The sequence below is a fragment of the Pygoscelis adeliae genome, unplaced genomic scaffold (genome assembly GCF_000699105.1).
Source record: "Pygoscelis adeliae isolate BGI_AS28 unplaced genomic scaffold, ASM69910v1 Scaffold160, whole genome shotgun sequence".
NCBI classification, from domain to species: Eukaryota; Metazoa; Chordata; class Aves; order Sphenisciformes; family Spheniscidae; genus Pygoscelis; species Pygoscelis adeliae.
In genome coordinates, this window is record NW_008824035.1 from 5646594 (window position 1) to 5659326 (window position 12733).

General features: G+C 41.4%; 2 protein-coding genes across 2 annotated transcripts; both read right to left on the minus strand.

Annotated features, from left to right (window-relative positions):
• Nucleotides 1–752: 752 nt before the first annotated feature.
• LOC103924556 (gamma-crystallin B-like) lies at nt 753–3539 on the minus strand. Its single transcript, XM_009333091.1, is given in 5 exon segments — nt 753–907; nt 1289–1319; nt 2275–2432; nt 2435–2516; nt 3531–3539. Coding segments are annotated over 5 exon segments (435 nt in total).
• Nucleotides 3540–9105: 5566 nt separating this feature from the next.
• On the minus strand, nt 9106–10668 carry LOC103924568 (gamma-crystallin D-like). The gene is given in 3 exon segments (XM_009333103.1): nt 9106–9164; nt 9167–9380; nt 10393–10668. Coding segments are annotated over 3 exon segments (549 nt in total).
• Nucleotides 10669–12733: the final 2065 nt, after the last annotated feature.

Below are 12733 nucleotides of genomic sequence, written 5' to 3' on the forward strand. Positions count from 1 at the left end.
ACTTCAGATTTAATGCCAAGTGGCAGCAGGAACCACTGGGCACCAGGACTGGTTTTTTCATTGTGAAGTTAATAAGCAACTGAAAGAGTTATTTTGATATCTGTAGCATTACAAATTGTCATTGACAGGAATAACTTAATAAAGATGCCAAATACTGTAAATGCTTTGCTCTGTCTTAAGTCATCTAGTGTCACAGCTGCAGGTTTGGTATGCAGTATCTCCATGATGACACTGTGGCTGTGAACTTGCCACTCTAGTCACAGGAGAACTACTTCTGAGAAGGACCATTCAAGATGTAAGGTATACCCTATAATGAATTCAAGGAGAGAGTTGGTCCCATGGGCTCAGTTACAGGTGGATTTTTTGATTTTCATGATCATAAATGAATGTATTTAATTTTTTCCCTCTAAGGTCTGAAATAATCTTTTTCTTCAAAGATGCTATTTTTAAATTGATCTGAGACTGCAGATAAATCAGCTTGGCAATTTAGATACAGTTTCCTCTGAGCTTGGGTGTTACTCATTACCAGCCCATCTCCACTGACTTCAGGGGAATTTTTCCTACCGGTAAAGCAAGCACAGGCTCTGAAGCCCACTGTAGTCAAGACAGTTTCTGACTCTGCTGGGCTTTAAATCAAAGGCTAAAAGCATTGCAAGAAATGGGAACCTAACCCATGTAGACTCTGAAACTCCTTGGCCTTAATAAAGTGCCAATGGCACTACTCACTCACGTATAGCTTAGGAAAGTGCTGGTTAGGAAATATCCACTGTTGGTTGGAAGGATTTAACTTTGGCAGTCATGGCACCCCAGTTGGTGAATTGCCTGTACTCGCCAGGCCTCAGGAGGTACTGCGGTCCTCAGAAGTGTGGACAACTTACAGTAAACTGTTTCAAGACTGTCTCTGACTCTTGAATATAGCACGGCAGAGGTTTGATACAGAAAAATACTTTCTGCTCTTGCATCAGTGCTCAATACAGGTTTTGCAGGTGCTCAAGTGCAGTTGTATAGACACAAGAGTACTGCTGCTGTGCAAAGACCAACACCTTACTCAGTTTAAAAAAAAAAAAAAAAACACCACAACCAAACCCAACAACACTTTAGTATCTACACTTGTGGAATCAAACTTTCTGGACACTCTTGTTCTGAATCTGGAAAGCATGGAGAAATGAGTCTTAACTTTAGGATTTTTTTTTCTACCCCCATACTAATTCTCAGTTTCTCTGCTCCTTCTCGGATACTTCCCATCAGTCTCCCAAGTCAACTTCCCTTCAGTCCATCTTGTTCCCACCCTCCTCATCTGTGACTTCTTTCCTGTACAGCTTGAAAGGACACAAGAGTGTCTGCACTAGCTTTCAGCACTTGGACCCAGAACTTGGCTTAGCTAAGTGAAGCCCAGAACTGCATGTCAGTGAAAAAAAAATCTGCATTATTCTATGCAGATGGAATGTATCTGGAAACTTGCTGTGATGGTCTATGAAGCTTCTACTGGACAGGGAAACTGTGAATTGTACATAAAGCTTACAACATGGATGAACTTAATTTTTCATGAACATTGGAGGGACACGTTCCAGCATCAAGGCTATTCCTGGGGCAAATGTCAAATCCTTAGCCTTGTGTGTGAGTATTAAAATCTTTCACATCTTGGCAACCTCTCCCCTCTTAGTAAAACTCTTCCAGGGAATGAGTCTAGGAGGGAAAAACACAGATCTATTCTGGGCTGAAATATTCAGGAAAAAATCTATCATGAGGCAAATATGCCTTCATTTGCAGCTCAAACGCATGGTGATGACTCTACAATGGGATGTGTCAGGTTGCCTCTGTAGTAGTGCAGTTGCCAACTTTGCCTACCGTGAAAGAAGAGCATTGACTGGGGCATGGGAGATGTGGTTTGGTTCTCAGCTCTGTACTAAGCTTCCTTGTGTAGATCATGTATAGCCAGAGTGGTTTTAGGAGATTGGTGATGTTAAGTGCTTTTATATATATAAAATAATAGATAAACATACTATTAAAATAAAAATTAATATAATAAACTCTCCCCCTCCTGCCCCCCCCCAGCACTAACCAACCGTTTGTTTGGCTGAGAATCCCAATTGACTTATCTACTTCTTTGGGAGTCTAAACCCCATTAGGTGAACTTGGTAAATGTCCTTTCTACTACCCTTCTTCTACATAGAGGTCTCTGTGGAAGTTGTTACTTGTGCAAGAACTGTCAAAATGGGGTGTAGTGCTCTAATATAGGCAGTAACATACATGGAGACAATATGGAAAACTTACTGCTGTGATGATACAATAAGAACTAATGGAGTCATTGAAGCCCATCCAGTGCTGGTAGTCAGGATATTTTCCCTTCCTCAGGAAGTACTGATGGCCTATGTAGTTGGGATGTTCACAGATCATCCAGCAGCCAGTTTGCACCTTGACAGAGTTGCAGGGTTGAGGTGGGCACGCAGGTCTGGCTGGTCTGTGGTGGCTTCACAGGAGCAGCCCTCAAAGTATCTGTCCTCAAAGAAAGTGATCTGCAATAAAACAAAAGTAACCCCAGTCACACTGGAAAGTGTTTGAAAGCTGGCTTTGTTTTGTCTAGGTTGTACAAAACAATCCAAAGACTGCAAGGGTCCATAGGGACACTTCTACCAGGCCCAAAGACTAGCAAAGCCCTTATGTCCATTTTCTATAGGATGTACAGTTACCGCTGTCTTCATTCCTCTAGTACAACAAATGACAGGTGGATGTCCCTTTCGGACTCTGGGAAGCGGGGGGGCAACTTTTGTCCTGATTTCATGCTGGAAATAGCCTGTCAGCAGCTTCATGACAAGTTTTTGGGGGCGTTTGGAGAAAGTGAAACCCAAATCGCTCTTTGACTGAAAGCTCCATGGACAACTTGTGTATCACACAATCATTCAACTTTGTGCCCATCTCCTGCACCCAGTCCCAGGCTCCTAGAAATCTGCAATGTAGAATACAGACAAAGGAAGGAATAATTCTCCTACATCTGAATTGTGCTGAAGCTTTCACCTCTCGTAATGATACAGGAACAAAACAAGACTGTTGTGTCTAACCTGAGTTAATCATTGACCACTCTAGGTCCTGTTGGGCAGCTATATCTTAGCAGCAGTAAAATCAAGTTAGAGATACTTAAATTCAGTGGCATTGTTTGGTGATATTTATTACATTTGCTTGGAATAGAGTACTTCAACCTTATTTTCCTGTACATCTTAGAAGTCTAAGAATATATAAACTTTAGGTCTCTTTCAGCAGCTGGCAAACTCAAAGGGAAACTAGCCAGACAGAAAATAAAAACAAAAGGTTTTTATGTGTAAATGTTTTAGCATTTGAAAGCTTCCAAGTACACTATAGGCTTTCTTTAGGAAACTTATCAAAGAGCTAGATAATAAAACAACCACTCGAGGTTTCCTCTCTGTTAATTTGTTGGTAGTTCAACAAACTATGTTTGCAAACATACTTGCCTGCCAGGAGCTATGCATGTGCTAGGCTGTTTGTCAGTGCTCCATTCACTCAGCTGTTCTTACCTTTGCCATTTTTGCCAGGGTTTAGCTGTGAGACCTCAGCGTGCAGGAGGAGTCAGCAGTCCTTTATATAGAATGCACAGTGCTGCATCCACAGGAATAGGATAAAAGAGAATTTTTTGCTCAGTAAAGAGAATGAATGTTTTTTCCTCTCCCTGTCTCCATTGTCATTCTCTAAACAAAATGCAGTAGCAGTAGTTTGTGGGGTACCAACTTTATTGTTACTGTCAGTAAGCAGAGGATCAGAGTAAAGGGTAGGTCAAGCAATATTTCTGTTATTTTACTGATGGAACATGTGCAAGTGAAAGTGCTGGAAATGCTGCAGCAGAATTGTTTCATGTCACTTTATTTTTAATCTCTCTCTGTTCCTTGATTATATGAGACAGAGGTTTTTTAATGCATATGGATTCCCAGTGATGATACTGTTATACAGTTTTCACAGCATGCTAATAAAAACTCTCCTGATTTTCAAGAGCCTTCAGACCAGGTATTGCTGCCTGTTTCCTTTAACACTAAGAGTATTTGTATGAGAGAGAAAATTATGTAATCAAAAAATGTGTGGTAATGGATGTTTACATCCATCCAGGCTTCAGTGCTGAAATTCTATATTAACGTAATTCAGTGTTCATAGATAAACAGACTAGGAGTTGAAGGATGGATACCACTTGTTTAAGGCAGAGAAGAGCCTTTTTAAATCTGCACAGAGAAATGTTTCACTTGAGAGATGTACAGATGTTTGGAGCTCAGGTATGAATCATTGAGGCCAAATGCAACAGCATAGTAATTTCTTCAGCTGAAGAAACTTTAATTGCAGTTGAACTTAAAAAAATGTTGTTTGGGAAGAACACTGTGGTAAGTTTTCAGTCTGATCTGATTAATCCCAAAGATGCTCAGAACTGTGTTCATTCTGGGCCCTTGTTTGATATGGTGTAGTGCAATTCTCAGTCAATCGGTACATTGCAGTGGTCTTTAGAAGTCTGGGCAACAGGCAGCCTCAAAGTCAGAGCTGTTTTGAATTTATTGGAAGGGCAGGCTGAAGCTGATGTACTCTGGAGCTATTTAGGTAAAGTTATTCTGCTGCTGGTCATCTTTGGGTTCTAGCAGGAAATTTTTTTTCTCAGTTTATGTCTCATTTGAGTAATGGGAGGTAACCTGAGTAAAAGTTTTGTGCTACCAATGCTAGATCAGGCCTTTTAAGTATTTTCCATTCAGTCTAGTAATTACAAGGCCTAAATACAAACCAATGTTAAAATATCAAGGAAGTGTAACCTATTTGAAATTTAAAAAAAAATAAATAATCCAAGACTGTTTTTCAAAGGAAAAAGATAAACAGCACAGTTTTGACTTATTCTTTTGGAGTTTTAAATATTTCTCTCTTCCTTTTTTTTTTTTTTTTTCCAGGGACCATTCCTTTCTCTTCTGCTTGCCTTCCTTTTCTCTCCTTCCACACCCACCTTTGAACTAACCTTCACAAAATCCTATCATGCAGTGCCACATTTCATATTTCCTGCTCATACTGCAGGGAGCAATAGTGGATCTTTTTGTCTCACTGGCTTCTTGTTCAACCAAAACACTACATGTTTGTACTTTCTTGCATGTGTCTTTTGCTATGAGTCTTGTATGGCGATTTCATGAAGCTACAAAACTTTAGGGGCAAATCTTTAGCTGGCCTGTTTTTACATAGCTCTAGTTGTGCTTCTGATGGGTGTTGTAAATGGTATCACTCCTGTCAGCCTCTCTCTTGGAGGTGCTTCCTCAGCCAGGAAATTGTAGCCTTTAACATTGAAAGCAGATTGAGGGAAGAGTGTGAATTTAACTCTAGCAGTTGCTTCTGAATACGTCCATGCTTTCTTTGGATCAAAAATAATTTCTTCCTGATGGTTAATGCTAAGCAATTTGTTGTGGTTTAACCCGGCAGGCAGCTAAACACCACACAGCCGTTCGCTCACCCCGCCCCCTACCCCCCCCCCCGTGGGATGGGGGAGAGAATCAGAAAAAAAAAGAGGTAAAATTTGTGGGTTGAGATAAAGGCAGTTTAATAGGACTGAAAAGGAGGGGGAAATAATAATAATGATAAAAGAATATACAAAATAAGTGATGCACAATGCAATTGCTTACCACCCGCCAACCGATGCCCAGCCAGTTCCCGAGCAGTGGTCACCCCTCCCTCAGCCAACTCCCCCCCAGTTTATATACTGAGCATGGCGTCACATGGTATGGAATGTCCCTTTGGCCAGTTTGGGTCAGCTGTCCTGGCTGTGCCCCCTCCCAGCTTCTTGTGCACCTCCAGCCTTCTCAGTCGGTAGAGCATGGGAAGCTGAAAAGTCCTTGATTTAGTGTAAGCACTACCTAGCAACAGCTAAAACATGGGTGTGTTATCAACATTATTCTCATACTAAATCCAAAACACAGCCCTGTACCAGCTACTAGGAAGAAAATTAACTCTACCCCAGCGAAACCAGGACACAAATTGAATTCATTTACGGGAACAACTTCTATGTGCAGGTCTGTGCTTGCATTTCTCAAAGATCTTTGACAGGCTCCGAAGTGTTACACTTTTTTTTGTTCTTTCTGTGGTCATGCTTGCTTTGTGGAGCTGGTTTGTCTTTTGGGTCCCATATGGTCCCTCATAGTTTAATACAGCGGGCACTGGGCGTGGTGATGAAGTTTGGAACTTGAGAAACCAGAGTAGGGGCAGTGATATGTGAATTCCTTATTGTAGTGACAAATGTAGGGCAGCCATCATGGGTCAGACCGGCGGTCCAGCTAGTCAAGTACCTTGGCGGCAACCGCGACCATGAGTAGGCACCGAGGGAAGGGTACATATGAAGCAAATACATATGATCGTTCAAACTTCAAGACCTCAAGTATTTTTAGCTCAAGACGTTTCCTGAGCAGGAGGATACTTCTCTCTGGTTAATAACCCTCAGTGGATTTGTCTTCCGAGTACTCATGCAGCTTCTCCTTGAATCCTGTAGACTTTTCCCTCCCAGGACCTTATGCCACAGATGGGCCGTGCACTGCAGGAAGAGCTGTGGGTTGATCATAAACTCTGGAGCCAAAATACTTTGTTAGCCAAATGGTATCCATGATCTGAAGAGTCTGGTTATTTACACCTGTTCCAACTGCCCTCAACTAGTATGCTGTTATGACGGCTGCTTTTACATGGAGATTGACTGCTTTTGCACAGCAGAAAAACTCAAGCCTAGGGAATAGCAGTGAGTGTTTGTGTAGAGAAACATACCCCGCATGCCAGCAACTGTAGCGCCTGCTACCAACCATAAAACAAGCTACAGGAACCTGGAAGACTCGTTAGCGAAAACTTGGATGCTCTCTGTGAATTCCCAATGCTCCTCTCATCTAGCACTCCTGTTCTTAATGTCCGCTTGAGATTCTCTGAGCATTTGCAAACAAAAGCAAGTAAAACCTCTCAGTGCTCCTTGAAAGCTAGGAATTGCCACCATTCCCATCTCAGGTGGAGAATTCTGGAGAGGTTTAGCCACCCCCAAACTCTTGGATGCAACAGAGACAAGAATCCAGACATCCTATCGCTCTGGTCACTGAATAGTACATTTCTGTTCATTCTTGCCTTTGACCAAAGGAATGCCAGCATGTAACCTACACATCATTATGTAGCCATATTTCTCAATTGCACCAATTGAACTAGATATTAATTATATCTATATATATAATATATGCTATATAGTATAGCATATATTAATTGCTGTCTGGGGAGCTGGTCTGTTTTTTCATTATTTTATTCTTGCTGAAGGCAAATGAAATGTTTTTGTTCCCTGTTCTAAGCAGGCAAGTAGATACTGTGCTTGAACTGCTGTGTTATTTTGCAAACCTAGGTTAGCACGCTAACCTAAGCATGCTAACACACATATTACTTACACTGTGCAGTTCCTATAAATGCACAATATTAGGCATTTGTGAACAAGAGGAAACATGCTTTTTCACACCTCTGCCTTGAGAGCCGGATTGTTCATGCTCCATTTCTCCCTGGCTGAAGCATGGTGTTCTTATGTACACCAGACATTTACAGCAGCTGAACAGCCTACTTTGTGCAGTAAAGGACAGGCAGGAGGGCAGAGATAGTGTCCCATGTACAAAAGAAAGGACGAGAAGGGCAAAGAATAGTTCTGTTTTCCTCTCCAGTGTTGTCAGGGAAAGGCTGGTGAGGATCACTAACAGGCTATTACAGATGGGTCATGTGAGCGTGAAATAATGGCTAAATGAGGTCTCTGACATTAGCAAGTGGAGATGTGAGTTTTAAGCAGTCTACCTCACTGCTGTAGCATTTGCTTGGTTTTATTCAAGGACTCCATTATCAGAATGTTTACTAGGCAAAACAAAATCAAAGCCTACTATTTAAAGCCCAGATGAAATTATTTAAAATTAAACATGTACTAGATAAGGTTGCGGAGTGTCCTAGTAGTTCTGTGCTCTCTGTACTGCTTTGTCTTTCCAGAAGTCTCCAGCACCTTGCTGAAGAGCAGTAGTGTATTTGCCTAACTATGCCTGGAAAAAAAATATCTAGACTCCACTGCCTAAATGAGAAGAGGTATGTTAAGATGTGAGATCCCTTAACTGTTGCATTTTATTATGGCTCTCATTCATTATTGCACAGACTGTCTGCTGGCACAGGATTCAGTGATGATTAGTAGGCATATACATAATTACTTTAATGATAATTAATGCTGCAATTTTCCAGTGCAAGATGTTGTCCTGTTTCTAATCCGCACTGGTATGTTTATTTAATTCCTTTTGCATGCAGAATAGCCTGGCAATTGAGGGATTTGGCTCAATCTTCTGCTGCAGCAGATAGTGCAGCTCTGAAGTTAGTAGAGGCAGGGTGATTGACACCAGCTAAACATCTAGTTAATGAAGTACAGGTTCACTAAAACATGCTATATAGGTGGTGTGATTTTTAAGGATCTGGGAAAATTCTTTCTGGAGGAATCAGCTGGGATAAGACTGGAAAACTTTGCTGGACTGGTAGTAGCATGGAGCAGCTTGTTTGCATGAAGAATTTGATGCCAAATACAGTGTTCACCTTGTTCTGCGTTCCTCTGCATGCTTCTGTCCTTTTCCTCCTCAGTCAGTACTTCACTGGATATAACTATTAATGGGACTTACTTTTCTGTTCCACAGTACATGATAATTTAAATAACTGTTAGAGGTCCAACTGTATATTGTTAACCCTGGTAAGTATGGAGCTGGAATCTATTCCTAGATCAAAACTTGCAAAACTGGGGAAAACTTAGATGAAAGAATCAGACCTTCCTATTAATAGCTATATCCAGTGAAGTAATGACTGAGGAGCTCTACACTTACCAGGGTTAGCAATATGCAGTTGGACCTTCAACAGTTATTTAAATTATCACGTACTGTGGAGCAGCTGGATAATTGTGAATAGTTTTTAAAGTATTCCCCCTCTCCCCCTAAAATGTGAGAGGAATCGGATTTCCCTCTGGACTGCACAACTTTAATTTGTTTGTAGTAGTGAAGGAACATTTGTTTGAACAAGGATTTCGGAATGCATTCGCTGTTTATTTAGCATGGGAGCAATAACTCAGTGCACATCAGCCAGCCTCTGCAAAGAGACAATTTTGGCATTTACTGCACCCCATCAGGGGATCTTCTGTATTCCCCGGGTTTCAGTAAATACTGTCGGCCCCTGAAGTTGGGCGTTTCATACAAGATCCAAGAGCCACCTAAAACATTGAGGGAGCAGATCTTGGGGAGATGGATGTAGCCTGGGACTGATGGGCAATCATCAGTGAGCTCCAACATTTGGCCTTGGAGCTCCTCTTTTTCACAGAGCTGAATCTTGTGGGAAACAGAATTCTGCAGTGGCAAACACAGCAAAAATGTAGGAAAGACAGAAATTTAACTGATTCTGACATTACTGAACAAGACAGACATACAGAAAAAGGCAACTTTCCCAGCTACTATGTGCATTTCTGAGAAATAGTGCTCTGTTCTGGAGATGGGATTGCAAAGAGATTCACTCTTTTGGAGCTAATAGAGGTTTAATTCTTACCCACATGGAGGAGCTCAGGAGTGCCAGCAAATGGGTATGATCACGTGTGGTAGGAAGTAAATGGAGAATGCTTTATGATTTGAAAAAATGGGATTTATAAGGACTCTATATTGTAACAATAGGACAAAAGGTATTCATGTGACTTTGAGATGATCTGTGGTGCTTACTCATGACCAGGCATGAATAATGTGGATTTTTCAGAATTATGCTACTAAAAGATATTTACCATGTTACTCCATATGCTCCTGTAATACTCTGGTGCGCAGGCAATTGCCATGTGGCAAACTGCTGAGCTATGTGGAGCATGGGCATGTGGAGTGTTCTGCTGCTATGGCTTACGCTGTATAGTATATCTTACTAACCAGAGAAGTACTTTAGCAAGTATTAATTCTTTGCCTGATTTTAACCAACACAGTTTTTATGTTAGGAAAGCCGTATCCATTGCAAATCTGATTTAACATGTTCTTGTGTCGTTGAATCATAACATAGTATGGTCATGAGCAAGTTGCATACATCAGTTTACAGCAGAACTGCCTGTCAGCTGGCCCTGCTAGCCCTTCCCTGAGCAATGTAAAAACATTCTCTACCTAGAAACAGTCACTCAGCTTTCTTTTAGCATCTCCAAGTTATGAACAGGCCCTGGAAATAGCACTGATATTAAACAGATTATTTCCTTCCTCTCCAGTGAAACTTCGCATTGCCTTACCGAACTTTGCCTCTCTCTGGAGTTACTTGGAGAGACTGTATAACTATATTCTTAAAGGGTAAACCATAACCAATTTCTTAAACTGTGATACACTGCCGAGCAGAACTCGCGTGTAGGATTACATGGCAAGACCTGATGGACTTGCAGAGACTGAACCACTTCTGGAAGTCAGGATAGTCTCCCCTTTTTAAAAAGTGCTGGTGTCCCAAGTAATTGGGGTTCTTGTAAATCATCTAGCTGCCTTTTTCCACCTGGATGGAATTGCATTGTTTCACATAGGACCGCAGGTCAAGGTGGTCACTGCTACATTCATAGTGGCCCCGGAAGCTCTTGTCTTCATAAAAAATGATTTGCAATATAGACATTTGTAAAGACTTATAGCCCATCCCAGTGTCTGTGGCAGAGCAGAGTACTGGCATTCTGGGGCTTCCACTTACCTTTCCCATTTTTGGCAGTTTGCTGAGGTGAAAGCTGAGAGCTGTGAGCAAACACTGTGGTTGCTTTTATATACCATAGTCCTAATGCTGCATCTGCAAAAAGTAACACAAAAGGGCCCATTCTAAGCTGTGGGGAGATCTCATGTTTTGTTTTTACAGCAGTTATGGCATTTATAGCATTTACCATGTGGGACTCATTTTCTGGGTCTTGGGCTGCATTTGCTCGTGCTGTGTGCAAGTGAATTATTGTGTAACTGTGGAGTGGACTACACTTTCAGCTGGTATCAACTATTTCATGTGGGGCACCTGACCCAACAGGGGATGTGTGTGTAAGAATGGTTCTTTACAGAACCTCCTTTTCCTGAAAGCTATCGAACCCAGTGGACCTGAGCAGTTTCTGGTGTAGGTCTGTTCCTCTCCTTCCCCACTCTGTGTGGCTTACCTCTTGCCTAAGTTTGTCCCATGGTATTTGTTTAATCGTTCCTTTTGTGAGAGCAGATGAACTTTGCTTCCATTTCAATACTTTGTCCTGGAAACAGGAAAAGTCTCCATCTCACGTGGTGGTGTTAGCTTTTGCCTACTAATCCCCTTTATTGTGTACAGATTTTAACACAGACGTGCTAGGAGGAAATAGTGATTAAAAGTTTCAGTCCCTTCCTGGTGTGTGGTTAACTGCTGCATATCTGAAGACTAAAAAGACTGAAATCAAATGGTTCTTATTAAGTGTTTATCAGTGTATCTGTGTTACTGGCTAACATTATAAATCAGTTGGTTCAGTTTTTTCCCTTTGAAAGTCTGTTTTAAAAATTCAAAAGGAGCAAGCTGCATTAAACTCAAGTTGCTCTCTATCTGGAACCAGGAAGGATTGTTGTTTAACACTAAATCAGAGTGCTTTAACACTAAAGCACAGCTAGTAGGTTACAGAAAACTGTATTCCTCCCTTTTGGAACTTTTCCTCTGTTGTTTTTTTCTTTGGTGCAGGGCTGGAACAAACCTTGACTTGTTCTATTCTGCTAAAATCTTAGACCTAAATCTTAGACTCCTAAAAACAAACTGCTTCATGGAATATGCAAAGCTGGTTATACAAATGTCTTATATCACCAGTAGGTGAGGCTTCAGATCGAAAGAAACTACTGTACTCCAAAACCAGAATTGTAATCTTATGTATTTGGGGAAACTCATTCAAGCATGTAAGGGCCTTGTCAACATGATTCGTCAGTTAACTTGGTATGCAGATGAACACCTTTGTAGATCTAATTTATTTAAAAGAGCTCTATTTGCAACTACATAGTCTTCACCTCCAGTGGAACAAATGTTTGTGGCTGTAAGGAGAGAGAACAGGGGAAGGTTTGGGAGACTTGGAGTGGAGTGCATCTTTGCTTACAAGGTCTCAGGCCAAAGAAAAGGGCTTTCAGTGCTGTGGCAAGAAAGGAAAGAGAAAGATGAGGGTGTCTTCTGGGGAGACGGATAGGAGGAATATGAAACCTCCCCCTTCACATCCTTCCATCACAAACCACTTCACTGATGTTGTTTTTAACTGTATCCTTATTAAATTACAGGGGCTAATGTGCACTCACCATTTCCAAACAGGTTAGATACCTTCCTGTCCTCTTTAGTACATTCAGCCCTATTCTTCTGAGCTTTCTGGGTTACCTCAGACCACCTGCCTTCATCCTGTTGGATTTCCTTGACATGATGTTTGCTTGACTGTTGTACTTGACTTGATGTATTGTTGCTATTACTGTAAGTACACTGCTCAGGGCTTGATTTTTGTCTGCAGGCCGGATGGGTTGCTGACCTGTACTCAATGGAACTGGCAACAGGTAGTGTGAGCATGCACAAAATACTCAATACAAAAAGTTAGTGGAAAGTTGTCACAGTGCTTTAATGTCACATCTGACTCTATTTCAAAGCGTAATCCCTTGTGTATAGAATCATAGAATCATTTAGGTTGGAAAAGACCCTTAAGATTGAGTCCAACTGTATGGCAAACTGGTGGGTAGATCTTCAGGAT